Source organism: Rhincodon typus, chromosome 23, assembly GCF_021869965.1.
Source record: "Rhincodon typus isolate 14 chromosome 23, sRhiTyp1.1, whole genome shotgun sequence".
In the NCBI taxonomy this organism is placed as follows: Eukaryota; Metazoa; Chordata; class Chondrichthyes; order Orectolobiformes; family Rhincodontidae; genus Rhincodon; species Rhincodon typus.
Genome location: NC_063354.1, coordinates 30,199,263 through 30,213,850, shown reverse-complemented (window position 1 = coordinate 30,213,850; position 14,588 = coordinate 30,199,263). Strand labels below are relative to the sequence as shown.

General features: G+C 37.6%; 1 protein-coding gene across 4 annotated transcripts in view; it reads right to left on the bottom strand.

Annotated features, from left to right (window-relative positions):
- Window positions 1-14,588, bottom strand: part of LOC109930294 (myosin-10) — a 152,914-nt gene that overhangs the window by 39,499 nt on the left and 98,827 nt on the right. For all 4 annotated transcript variants that reach the window (XM_048610752.1, XM_048610754.1, XM_048610751.1 and 1 more), the window contains 9 exons: window positions 13,480-13,598; window positions 13,235-13,387; window positions 11,863-12,036; window positions 10,614-10,787; window positions 7,696-7,810; window positions 5,047-5,240; window positions 2,951-3,072; window positions 1,994-2,063; window positions 1,543-1,703 (listed from right to left, as the gene is read on the bottom strand). In XM_048610752.1, the coding sequence (XP_048466709.1) occupies window positions 1,543-1,703; window positions 1,994-2,063; window positions 2,951-3,072; window positions 5,047-5,240; window positions 7,696-7,810; window positions 10,614-10,787; window positions 11,863-12,036; window positions 13,235-13,387; window positions 13,480-13,598 (1,282 nt within the window). The remainder of the gene's footprint in view (window positions 1-1,542; window positions 1,704-1,993; window positions 2,064-2,950; window positions 3,073-5,046; window positions 5,241-7,695; window positions 7,811-10,613; window positions 10,788-11,862; window positions 12,037-13,234; window positions 13,388-13,479; window positions 13,599-14,588) is intronic.

The following is a 14,588-nucleotide window of genomic DNA, read 5'->3' as shown; positions in this document are numbered from 1 at the left end:
ACACACACAGACAGAGAGAGAGAGACACACACACACAGACAGAGAGATCGGCCTGAATGGGCCAGATTTTCCTGCAGTAGGACACGCAGCAGCACATCCACTGTCAGATGATTCTTCTCCTCACCATTCACTTGAGCACACCCCATGTGGCACAACCCTTAAAAAACTCGAGAGCTGACAACAGTGCAGCAAGGTTAATAGGGCAATGGAATGCTGTACTTAAATGAACACTAGGAAAACAGTTTTAAGAATAGATAGCAACAAGACAAGTAGAGGAGAAAGCAAAATGAAACAGAATCCAATTCGATACAGAATGAGTTTTTTTTTGGGGGAGGGGGGATAAAATGCGATGATGAAAGACAGGCAAAAGAACAAAAGACAAAGCCTGTAGACATAAGTTACAACTCAAAGAAACTACACAGTTTCATTCATTCCCTTTTTGGGCCTCTGAAATTAAGTACAGAAATATAATCTAGTCATTAAAAGGGTCCTTCATTGGAGCTAATGCTTAACAACATAATATCCCACAGGGAGTTTAATGCATATTTCATGCAGAAATCCAGTAACATTTTTAAGGCAAGGGAGATTGACTGCAAATTTAATTTGTGAAGTTTTTGGCAAAGCAATGCAAATCATTCAATAATTTGTTATTTGCAACTCATGGCCTCTGTTCACCACAGCTTTGAAAATTAAAATACACCGACAATACCATGTACTATGAATGCATTGTCATTTTTCCCAGCAAACTGAACCAAAACCTTTTTCCATTGTATACTTATAAAACAATTAATCATAATCCTGAAGCCCCAAGTTTAGCAATTTAATGCATTTTAACATTTTCCATCCCCTTCCATCTCCTGCTCCTAAGGCTTAGTTCATGTGTACATCACAAAGAAACCTGCAAAACAAGACTGACTATGGTTCAAAATTAGTTTGCACCCCAATCTTGAAACACAAGACACGATACCTGACTAGTGTTGTAGATGCATCCTACTGCTCAGGATGAAAACATGCAACATTTTTGCAAAGGACCATAGCTCAATTTAAAGGGCACACTAAATACTAGCTGAAACAAGTCACACATAGATCGAGTATTTGCCACTTGGAACTCCATTGTGATTTAACTTGCACATGGGCAAATTTTTCTTAAGCAACAAACATTACTCGTGTGACATTGTACAATGTTGCCTTTTCTTAATACCAACCAATCATTGTGCTAAACTGCTAATAGGTTATTCAAAGAAGCCGAGAAGATCATTTCACATTTGCACATGTTTTAATTTACTTGGGTCTTTTCCTAGTAAAGGGACAGGTCTGATTCATAAACTTTGGCAAAATGAAGGCTATTCAACAGCTACTAAAAGTCTGCATGGTTTACTCATACAATTAGAAATTTCTAGTAAAGCTAGGTTGACAACTATTATCTAATTAAGTTTGAAGAAAAACCAATAATGTAAATACAAATCTAACTATTGTTCAAATGTCTACAGGATTTCCTCTGACTGCTACAAGTAAAACGAACTGTGCAAGGTTAGAGCTTACTTCCTTGCCAGGTATCCACGGCAGATAGCTTGGAACAGTATAATTATATCAGTGATCTTCAGATCCCGTTCTTCCTCCAAATGTGCTAGAACGCCAGCTCGAAAGAAGATCTTACTCTGGCCAATGCGGAATAAGTTAGGATCCAATTCCAGAGCATGAATCTGATTACAGGGAAAGGGGAAAGATAGACAAAAAGGTACAGGAAAATAAATATCCATATTCAGAGAGAAACATCTATTCATTTCCAAATGTATGCAAGACATGCAAGTAACAAAAATTAGAGAGATTTAATGTTAACACCTCAATTTTTAAGGCTAATGAAATACAAAATTATAGATATCATTCTTGTATTTTTAATGCAGTGGTTTTGAACTTTGCAAATATTTACACCAAAGTACAAGTTTATTGATCTGGAATACTTCAAATTCTACAAAAAGAAAAAAGCACCTACCATTCGTTCACAAGCTTGCTTGCCATCCATGAAACCTTTAGGAATTGAATTAGGGGTCAGAATCTCATACCTAGGGGAGTAGATGCAATACTCATTGAATCGCCTATTTCTCAAGTTACGTTCAACTTATTGAACAGACCTTTCAAAATCTTACAATAATTCAGATTGATAACTCCTGTACTTAAAATCGAAGCTATTTTAAGCTATTTTCTTCACTTCAACAGCACAAAACCAAACAGGTACTTAAATAGCACCTGGCATAATAAAAACTACCCAAGGTGCTCAGAATTCTACTTCCCAGCATTTAAACACAAGTCACATAGAAGATACTAGGTTGAGTTTCCACAAAAACTTAGGCTTTGAGAAGCACCTTCCTAAAAAACAAAGAAAGACTTAGATGGATTTACAGCAGGAATTAGAGCTATTGGCGTTAACAGCTGAAGACTCAGTCACCAATGATGGAGCAATTAACAGTGATGCTCAAGAAACTAGAATCAGCAGAGAGCAGATGTGCTAGATGATCTGCAGACTGAAAGAGATCACAGTTTACAGGGTGGGGGAAGAGCACAAAAAGAGGGATGGAAAACAAAGATGGAAATTTTTTAAGTGAGATGCTGCTTAACCATGAGCGAAAATAATTCAACAATAGGGCTAAGGGGCAAGTGAAACAGTATGAGACAGAATTCACTAGGAGAACCTAAAAAATACATTTAAAGAATTTTGAGTCAAGAAGGTGGATCACCTTTCATTTCGTTAATCAAGATTTGACCCTCAGACTGTTATAATTCAATTCAGGATCTGATTGGCTTACAAAACTACAAAGCAATTGTGATTAGATTTAACCTCTAAATTCATTGTGCCCAATTGTATTGAGAGGAAGCAATGTGAGGACATTCATTCCATATACACTATTTATAAAAGATGAATGTGTTGAGTTAGCAAAAACCTAAACACTACCTCTGTCTGAACTCCTGGAAGACAATCCTATTAGGAAAACCTTGACGGCAAATTCGAATACCCTCCAATACACCGTTGCAGCGTAGCTGGTCAAGAACCAGGTGAGGATCTAGTTTTCCAGCCTGTAAAGTGATATTCAAATCATTATTTTGAACTGACTTTGGTTGTAATACCTTACAACACTGCTCAAAGTGAGAAAACAAAAGACCAAGAGGCTGAAGCGTTGAAAGCAAAAACTTTATTATGGAGATGTTTATTCTACAGTCAGTAAAATTAGGTTGAGCTGTTTCCTACCCAAAATGGCCAATACTGCCATGTCACATGACCTGACTTAACGACAGTCCACCATAGTTACACAAATGCACAACACCTTGTAACGTGCCGAGTCACCCAAAGTATTCTGGCTCGAGGATGCAATCAGAGGCATGTTCGGAAAAATATATCTGCATATCTATGCCAGATAGAAAATTCCACTGGACCAGCCATAAAAGCCTATGCTTTTACTCATCTGTACTACTGCTGAATTATCAGATCAGGCTGCCATTAATGTGGTTAAAGCCATTAATATATTAATCACTGCTGTGCTTGATGCTGAAGTATTGCAGCAACATTAGGTGATATAATCTAGAGAGTTCATGATGTCAACCTTCAAACCATAGCCGTCAAAAGTCTCTTTGGAATTGGTTCATGGCAACCACCAGCTAAACTTTTGTATACTGGAGCCTCATCACATGAGAAGATGGAATTGAGAATACAAGATAAAATGTTCAAGTAGATTTTCTCTAAAAACAGTAGTAATAAAAATATTACAGATGAAGTGGAGATAATTATTTTTTTAAAAAACTGCCACAAGCTGAGTAACCATTTACTCTGAATTAAATCTTCAACTAATTGAACTGCACCAAATTAAACAAAGACATATTGCTGGATAAACTCCACAGGTCTGGCAGCATCTGTGGAGACAAGTCAGAGTTAACATCTCGGGGGTCACTGGACCTGGAGTGTTAACTGCTCTCTCTCTGCAGATGCTGCCAGACCTGTGGAGTTTATCCAGCAATGTCGGCTTTCCTCCTACACTCTCCCACCAGATTTCCAGCATCTGCAGTTCTTTCAGTTTTTTTCACCACAATAACAAGTGCGATAAACTAAACACTTGAGCAGCCAGATTACCGTAAAATTAAAGTCTGCTTCAACTGCAGAACAGGAGCTCAAAACCTTAAAAAACTTGATCAGGATTCAGCAATTTTGCTGGCAGCTCTAAAGATAAAAATAAATGCAGGCGCATTAAATGGTCAAAGTGACTGCCTTGACATGTTACTAATTTTAAAACTGTTCCCTCTCTGAAAATAGGATTGATTCATCATATTGAAGCTGAAATTTCTCAAATTGAGCCTCGGACATCCCTCCTAATTAGTGAGGAATCTTAGTACAGTCAAAAGACATGTGGAAGAGTACCAGTGTTTGACCATAGTGCGAGAATAAAATGCAACATCTCTTAGCAAGAAACCTGTCAGCAACTTAATGTATTAACATCTTTACTCTGTACACTGATGACCTCAAGGGCTTACTCATGAAAGCAAGGCCAAAACCAAAACAGCACCATAAATTAATACTTCATACTTAATCAGTCAAAGGCAGTAAAATCAGGGAGAAGTGTAACCATTCCCATGCTTCTAAATGGTCCACAACTTGAAGCTATGAACATTCTCAACCAACTTAGGTGTACATATTTTTCCTATCATATCAATTACTTGTGTACACATGCATCCTACATAAAAAGAGGGCAAAGTAAAGCAAATATCACAATACCGTCTCCACAAACCCACCTCAAAGTCAATTAAGTTATAGGCTGCCTGCTCTAATTCAGAAGTAACTGTACAAATCCTTACAAAAAGTCACTAAGCTTGGCACGAATAGTGGGCTGGGAGTATCTAAAAGCAGCCAGGAGTGAACTTGTCAGTGCAGTATCCTAGTGAATTTAAGAATGTGCAAATGGTAGAAATAACAAAGCAGCACAACTTTGTAAATAATTCTTGCTTACTTTTATATTAATAACACAATAGCAGGTGCCATTTCTACTTTGAAATTGTACCCACCCTCTTTTCATGGTTTGGAATGATGCATCGAACAAAGTTTGGGTTGGTGTTACGTAGGGTTGCCATTAGTTTCGCCAAGGACTCTTTGTACAGTTGCCCGACAGTGCGGAACATGCCCTTTTTGGTTTTGTACGAGGAGCCAAATGCAGTCTCATTCATACCGGCAACTTGGTCTAATCCCACAATACGATCAACTGCAAAAGAAAGTAAGTTAAAAGCACATTAGCGTTGTTCTTTCATGCTGTTTGCAGATGTGTGAATTGCAGAAGCAAAGCAGGAGACATTGACTTTGCAGTCAAAGAAAAATTGCAACACTGATATGAAGCAACAATTAGTAAGGAGCCATCATGTCTTGACAAAAAAAAGTAAAGCACCTCTTCCATGTCCTACAATGTAATCTCAAAGAATTTTGTCCAAAGACAGAAGTGTAACAGATATACTTCCTCCATAGATGGAGGTAGTAAAAAAAGGCAAGTCTTCAGTATGTACAATCAAAAAAAGTATAACTACATTATGGCAAAGGATCACTATGTAGCAACCAAATAAAAAATTTAAGTTTAGTGTTCAAAACAGACTTTGGTTAATACCTGTACAAAAGTTCAAGAATACATTGGAACTTTTTTTTTGCGTTGGAATGGACACAACAAGCACTCAGCATTTTCACATAACACCAAGAACTTTAAACCCTACAAGAAAATGGAGGCATGCAGGAATCAGACAGTCTATATATAGATGTCCAACTACAAGCATTCTACAGATAGAGTGGGGCCAAGCCAAGAGGAAAGAGAATAAAAGCGTGAGAACTTTGCAAAACAAGGAAGTGGAATCATGATGGTCAAAAATATTTAAAACATAACATGGAAATAGTCCATTCTTTGTCTAAATCAAAATGTGAGAACTGTTATTGTCAATGCTCGATACCATTTGATATGGTGTTTTGTCTGTTCCAAGTTAGTAACAGCCCCTAGCATTCACTTCCTCAAACAGAACTTTGCAAATCCATGACCTCTACTTCTTAGAAGGAGAAGGACAGGAGAGACATTGAAACCCACCACATGCAAACTCCCCTCCAAATACTAAAATATCCTGGATGTGGAGCCATATCATTTGTTCCTTCAAATTCAAAATCCTGGAAGTTCCTTCCTATGGGTTTACTGACACCAAGGATGACAATAGTTCAAGGCAGCAGCTCACCACCACTGTACTGAAGGCAACTTGAACAAAACAAGTTCCTGAAATTCAGGTTCCAGCAGTGTCTCTGACACATACCCTCACAAACTGACTCACCAACTCCTACATTTGTGCACCGCTGGACACCTGTCTTTTTTTTTTTAAATATACAGCTGTTTAATATAGCAGTTAGAATTTAGGATTTGAATTTCATAAGAGCAGACAGATGTGGGTTAGTTCTGTAAAGGTGTTTTTTTTTTTAAAAATACAGGTCAAAGTAATTTTTGAATGTTGACCTCAGTTCATTGATTCCAAGAAAACTGGCGATGCAGTCGAACAGCTGGCAGGCACTGCTGTTGTGTTAATGAATAAAATGTTTCATGCTGTCGAGTTCATGACAGACTGAATAAGCTCAAAAAGCTATTACTTCAGTTTTGACTTCAGAACTGTGGGTTCTTCTGAACTGAGATCTTGAACCTAGAGTTCAGTTAAAAGGACAGTTTTTTCCCCTAGTAGGGGAACCAAGATTTTCCACCAACTACTCTAGCTAGTGTGTTTGTGTGTAGTCTTCACGGGAGAGCTTTTATTGAAGACTTCAAAATTATAAGTGTGTGCATTCATGTCATCGGACCCTACAAGAAATTAAAATTGACTCCACTGTCCAAGGGAAAGAAAATGAAGACGAATCAGTAAAGTATAAAAGGCTTTTCAAAAAAAAAAAAGGAGGTAGGAATGATATTTCACTTGAATTAAGTATTAGTCAGAGCTAGGATTGGAAACAGGTTGAAGAACTTTGTTTGGTGTTTGTGATAGATCATTCTAGTTCTCTATGAACACAATTGCTTTTTTGCTTTCTTCAGTAATACAGTTTATGTTCTATTGTTAAAGAACATATGCAACACCTTGCGATTGTGTGTTCTAGTGACTAAACACCATGTTATCCAACTGCAAAACTTAAATATGCTCCATAAGCCAAGTTTCATTCCTGGGTTCAGACTTGTCCAGCATTAGCAACGGCTGGGTTCATAAAATGCACTAAATTGCTAACTCCCATTTCTTCATTGCAAGGTTTGTAAAAAGGTAAAAATACAAAATGTAAACCAATAGGGTCCAGACTTCCTGACAGTAAAGAATTGGAACCATCTCACCCTCACACCTCACCACCCCCCAAATACAAGTTACAAGTTACACTTGTATGCTTATACATCATTCCAAATAAAAGACTGACAGTTTCTCACAAACATGCTCCAAAAGTACATAAAATAAAAAAAAAAGGACAGAACAGCTGGAAGCTAGGGATAAAAAAAAAAATTCAGCATTTCTCTCATTTGTTACCAGAAGGGATTTTAAACTTGAACAAATTACCAAGAAAAATAAAAGATAATTGAACATTTCTGCATCTCTCCATTGTCATTCAGCAAACTCTGGGTAAATATATGCACAAAGTGACATGTACAAAATAACATGTAATTTACAAACCATCTTTCCATAACTCTGCCACAAATTTGTCCATTGATTGATGCAGGAGCGTGGCAACATTGTCATTGAGTGGGTCCATGTTTTTCAGAAGCCATTCATCTGCCTTGTAATCCACCTAGTGTCGAAGGTTTAAAGATTAGAGTATTTATGGTACATTTAAAAAGCTTACGAAAACAAACAAAAAAAACCAATTACACCTTGTCAGAAACCCATAATGTGACCACACTTCAAATGTACCTTTAAAAGACTCATTCAATTCCATTTGTGATTCAGTTCCATTTGCTACAATTAAAAGTTTTGCTCAGCAAGCTCAGATGGAATTCAGAGTTTCCAAATAGGAATAAAGTGGGTGTTTTGACTAATAATTCCCCTCAATACCCACCACACAGACTAATTGCTTAATATCACACTGCTGTTTGAGACGACTGGCTGCCTTATTTCCTGCATGAGAATGGTGATTAGACTTTAAATTATACTCAATTAGCTGTAAAGTTCTTAGAAATGTCTGGCAGTTGAGAAGTCAAATAAATGCAAGCCTTTCTATTTCTTTTCTTCTTTACAATTCAAATACCTTTCCAACATAGTTGACTTCCCAAAAATACTTTTCTTACATCAATGCCTTAAATTCAGGTTTTCCACAAGTAGATAGCAGTTTTGAAACAAAAGCTCTTGTATAGCCATATCTATTTTAATAATTAACCAAAAATCATGATAAATAAGTTATGACAAGGCCAGGAACCATGCTACTAGATTGTGGTATCTAGAATAAAATCTTAGATTTAATAAAAGACAAAATACTATCCCAAAATCAAAAAAAAAACACAAAAAAAGGTATCAGTTTACTCAGATAGTAGGACTGCCGATGCTGTAGTCATAAGATAACACCGTGTGGATTTAGAGGGGCACTGCTGGCCAGAAATCATTTCTGAAGGGTCCCGACCCGAAACGTCAACTTTCCTGCTTCTCTGATGCTGCCTGTCCCACTGTACTCCTCTAGCTCGACAAGGTGTTATTGGTATCAATTTACAACCGATTAGCACAGTCAGTGACTGTTTTTGCCAAGGGTTAGAGAATACAGCTGCGTAACAGCTAAAGCATTGTTAAAGTGCAACAGGGATCACATTTTGGAAAGTAGATGTAACGTATGCAGGGAATATGCATTTTACACGAATCTATTATAGACTTTTAAAATTGCCCAATTTTACTTTCAATGAAAACCCTTCCAATTTTTTTCAAAAATGCTTGGAAGAAGCCGCAAATGTTATTTTGTAACTTATGAATGACTGACTACTCATGGAGATTCCATGGCTCACATTGGGTGGAATGGAAAAAGGTTAGAGTAAAGTGGGCCCTTCAAGTTCATCCTTTCTGAATGCAAAAGCGTTCGACTTGTCCTTAAACGTATGCCAGCAAACTACAGTTCATAAAACAAAGTATTCCATTTGTTTTGCGGCTTTTTACTTTGATGGATTGCGCCAGATATTAAAAATGGTACTGTCATTCAAAAACCATCACCAAGAGGTGTGCAAAATAATGAAGTGAGACTTCATAGACACAGAATGGATAGATCTTGTGTAGCACGACAGATCAAAAACAAGGAAGCTCATTTAAAATGATATGTATCTGATTCACTATTATGGGCAAGTCCGGCTGTGGGTAACTTAGAGCAGATTTTCCACGGCCTCAAAACAGTCAGTGGCTCATGTTATAGACCAGACCAAATCCCCTCAAAATATTAAGATTGGCTAGCCCTTAATTTTTTTTAATTAAAATGTAAGGTGTTACGTTCCAGAAGTGATTCAATTTGTCAAACTACAGGATTTAAAGCAAAACACATTTTATTCATCTATCGTTATAGTTAAAATACAAAAAAGGAATTAGAACAACTTGCTGGAAAAAATTATTGATACTGTAACTATTACAAATTAACTGTTCCAATATAGTAACACCCCAAAAAACACACCCTTGGAAAGAGACATTCAGAAAAACTCTGTCTCACATGCAACACCCATAGTAGGCCGAGAACTGCTAGCTTGTGGCTGTAACCGAGGGGGAAAGAATAGCATCTACTTAAAGACCCAAAAGCAACTGCTGGAAGCTAAATATCCTGGTTCTGTGGGTTGGAACTTGACCCCACCTACTCAGGATGCTTCTATTGTTCAAATTTAACAAATAAACCCAAGGCTTCACAAGTTGTTTATCTTCTCAGGCTGCTCTACACCTGTGCCCCAATCTCTCTAAAGGAAACCATGACAGAACGCCTCTTAAAGTCACAGCATCATCACCTTGAACATTTACAGCCCTCTCAGGTGGAGAAAGCCATCTGGCATTTCTTGTCTATTCACAACCTGCTTATATCCCTTAGTTTCTCAAGATAACTTTCCCACCCAGGTATACAATTGCCAAACACGAATTCATTACACTTGGCCACCTCTTCCATATTGTTCATACAGATTCTAAAAAGGTTGAAGCTCATGATCCTTATAGTAATAAAAGGAATGATCTATAGATCTGTTAGGTAACCAGAAAGCAACACTTTGCAAGCAATGGCTGCGCATGGCTAAAGCCATATAAAAAGTTTACAGTATCTGCATAAAAGACAAAGGACCAAAAGAATAAAGCTTGTATTTTCTACAGAGCACAAATAAATAATATTGTTTACTTCTCTGTACAATCATCAGGCAGACACTGAATGCGCCATGGTTCCATTGATCTCAAAATAGTTATTTGCAACCAAGTTTCTGTCAAGGGCAAAAATCTCAAATTTAAATGAGGCCATTAGCCTTAACATAACTACATAAACCAATTAAAATGGTGCACATCAAAACTCTGGACCATCTTGAATGGAGAAGAACAAAGAACAAGAGATAAACATTACAAATCCATCGTAAAAACAATGTTCCATTTAGTAGACCTACCTTGCCAGCATAGTGAATAATGCAGAAATCAGCCTTATCTTTGAGCTGCCTTGGCTTTTGGAATTTTGAGTGTGTACCCTGCTCTTGACTCAGCTTCTCCACAAATGTCTTGTCGGTAGCCTTAGGAAACCAACATTCCTCATCCAACAAAGCCAGCACGCCAGGAGGATTTGCCTGGTATAACAAGAAGTTCATGGACTGAAGTGTGTTTTATATCCAAATGTCTCAATGGATTAGTGCATTAACACATCAATCTACCCCAAAAACATTATTGTCCATAGATTCAACACGTTAATGCTTTGAAGTGCTGCGATGTACTTTGAACTTTCCAGTCTGTATTTCTCTCCCAAATCTATTGTTGATAGAGAAACAAATAGCACTTTTGCCTCAGATATTTCAAAACACATCCAGTATGGCATCCTGACAGCATTCTAAGGCAGATGCAGGGCCTAAAAAAAAAAAAATTGAGCTCTCAATCTCAGCAAACGAATTGCTTCTCATCAGTCTTGTGCCACCAAAGAGATATGCAATAAGTTGAAACAGGCTCTGAACAGGGAATTTTTTGTTTTAAATTCATGGGATTTGGACATTGTTGGCTAGGCCGGTATTTATTGCCCATTCGTAATTGCCCAGAGGACAGCTAAGAGTAAACCACATTGTTGTGCGTCTGGAGTCACATGTAGGCCAGACCAGGTAAAGATGGTAGACTTCCTTCTGTGAAAAGGTAATTAGTGAACCAGATTTCCACCCGCCAAGAGAAGTGGCAACAATTTTGTAGTCAGACTCAATTCCAAAATTTTATTGAATTTAAATTCACATCTGCCATAATGGGAATCAAAATTGGGGTCCCCAGAACAATTCCAGGATCAACGGTCTAGCAATAATACCATTCGGCCATCAACTCTTGAAGTGATATTTTACTTAAATTTTAAAAAAGTGGTCCCGGTTAATAGAACTTTAAATCTCTCCTCATACTGTGCTCATCAATTCTACGGTTTGGAAATCTTTTCCCCAAACCTATTTTAATTACCTTTACTCTGCTATAAAAATACTTCTCAATCTCTTTCTAATCAAGCTTTTGATCAACTATTATTCAATTGATTTTTCTCCCCCTTATGAAGCAGTTCAATTTTATTCCAAGGCTAATTTGAATGCAAGTTTTGCCATTAGCAAGATCAGTATGTTACACTAAAATGTCTACAATGGTCACTAAGTGACTCAATAAAAAGCCAGAACCCTTTATTCTTACAGGTCTCTCTATGAGGTCAATGCATGGCTGCAGATCCAAGCCAAAGTCAATGAAATTCCACTCAATGCCTTCTCGCTGGTATTCCTCTTGCTCCAGGATAAACATGGTGTGGTTAAACAATTGCTGCAACTTTTCATTGGTGTAGTTGATGCAGAGTTGCTCAAAAGAATTCAGCTGCAATGATAGAATCACAACTTGTCACTTAAGCACACCATACAGAAACAGGAGTAAACCAAAATCAGCCCATAAAGTCTGGTCTATCATACTATTAGATCATGACTGCTCATCTGCATTAATGCACTTCCCTGTGCTACCTCCATATCTAATGATATCATTCATCTCTAGAAATCTATTTATATTTTCAGTATGCTCAATAACTGTATTTCCACATTGCTCTGGAGTAGAGAATTCCAAAGACTCAGCACCCTCCAACTGAAGAAATACCTCATCTGTCTTAAATAATATATTACATATCCTAAGATCACATTGCCTGGTTTTAGTTTTACCAGCCATGGAAACACTATCTACATCCATCTGGTCACTCCCTGTAGGAATTTTGTAAATTTCCATGAGATCACTTGATTCTTCAAAACTCTAGAAAATACAGACCCAGTTTCCTCTGTCTGTCAAAAGAATGGTGTCATCCCAGGGATTAGTCTGGTCAATTTCTGTTGTGCACCCTCTACGACATGCACATCTCTCCTTAAATAAGAAAGCCAAAACTGTACACAGTACTCCAGGGACAGTTCCAACAAGGCTTTACATGATTGCAGTAAGATATTTTATTCTGGACTCCAATCCCCTTGAAGAATTCAACAAGCCATTTGCTTTCCTTTACGATTGTCGCACCGGCGCACCATCTTTTAGTGACTCGAACAAGGACCCTTAGGTCACTGAGCATAGTTTCCAATCACTCATTGCTGTTGGGAGTGTGTGTGTCTTTTTTGGACTGTTTCCCCCCCACTATCAAAGTAGGTAACATCACAATTAAATCCCATCTACTCTGTTCTTTCCGATTCACTTAACTGCTGATGTCTGTTTGAAGTTGTCTTGCAACCTCCCCAAAACTTACATTGGCACCTAGTTGTGACATCAGCAAATTTAGAAACATTACAACTAGTCCCAACAACCAAATCATAGATAATTCTCAATTCTCAAATTGGGCCCAAATAAACCACAGAGAGTCCTTTTCCCACCATGACCAATTACTAACTTTCTCAATGTCTGTTCAAGCTCAGTTAGGGTCACATTGAGATCTACTTGACCTAACTGAAAAATCAGTCACGTATCCTGCTTGTGAAGACTACCTGGGACACTACTAGGAAACACAAGTTAAGGCAGACCCAAGATTTCAAAGTAATAGTGGACTTACTTCGAAGATTTCAAAACCGGCAATATCCAAAATGCCAATGAAAGAAGCTCCCTGCCGTTTTGTCCTATCCAAAGCTTTGTTAATGCGGTGAACAAGCCAGCGAAATAGACGCTCATAAGTAGCTTTTGCTAGAGCTTCGATTGCAAAGTCAGCCTTAAAAAGCAAAAAAAAATAAATTTTATAAACAGTGGAAAACAAAACACCTTTAATTCATTCATTTATAGTGCTGCAAGCCACAATCATACCTGCTCTTTGGTCTGTGCCTTCTGAACATAGTCTCGACCAACTTTGATACGTGGTGTAAGAATAGCACGAGTGAATTCCATCACATTCATTCCCAGCAAGTGACAGAGTTTCTGAGCAGCTTTACAGAATAGTACACATTACTGAATGATCTCTTAACAAATGGCTTCATTCATGTTCCATGTCAGAGCATTTTTAACAGGTATGGAGAAAAAAAGTCCACAAAAGTTAAGCAGCATTTGTATACAGTGATGAATAACTGATTACTAGATAAATGCCTCAATGGTGTTCTATTGTTTTTTTTTCAATACAGAAAGAAAACCACAGCTAAAAGCAGCTCTGAAGGGTCACTGAAAATGAGACATCATCTCTCGCTCTCTCCACTAATACTGCCCGATGAGTATTTAACATTTCTGTTCTTATCATAGAAATGAGCTAGTTCATACATGGTGCCAGTAAAGCCAGCGCCTCAATGACATTGAGGCTCAGACAGATGGGTCTGGAGTAGAAATCCCTCACTCAAATGCTCATTTCTCAAATTTGCCTCTTGGAAGTTAAATAAAAGCTGAAGCAATTATACCAAGCAATAGTTGCCTTAGTCTTCCATGCCTATTGTCTGTTATTCAAACTTGAATCACAAAACAAAATAAGGTTGAGGAGAATGTCTTGACAAGTATAATACCATGGAATGCTTCACAAGATGCAGTTGAGAAACATTATTGCATCAAAATTAACATGCATGGTTTAACCAAGGACCCTTAAAATGTGAGAGCGACCGAGACGGGGGTGGGGGGGTGGAAGAGGTGGAGGTGGAGGCGGGGAGGGAAGAGATCCAACAAATCTGCTTTATCAGTGTTACAATGAGATTTTTGCAATTTCCAATTACTTTCCAGGCTCTGAATAATCTTTGTTAGACTGCATACAGTTTTGAAATCAAATTCAAATATTAGATTGCTGATGTTTGCAGATTTTTATATTAGACTACAAAATACAAACCAAAATTTTTAAAGTTCCTTTAAGAAAAAAAAAAGAAAGAGGAAGAGAGGTTATTGGTTTACTGTCTAAACTGGGCTCCATTATTTAAAATAGATAACAAGGTGCAGAGCTGGAT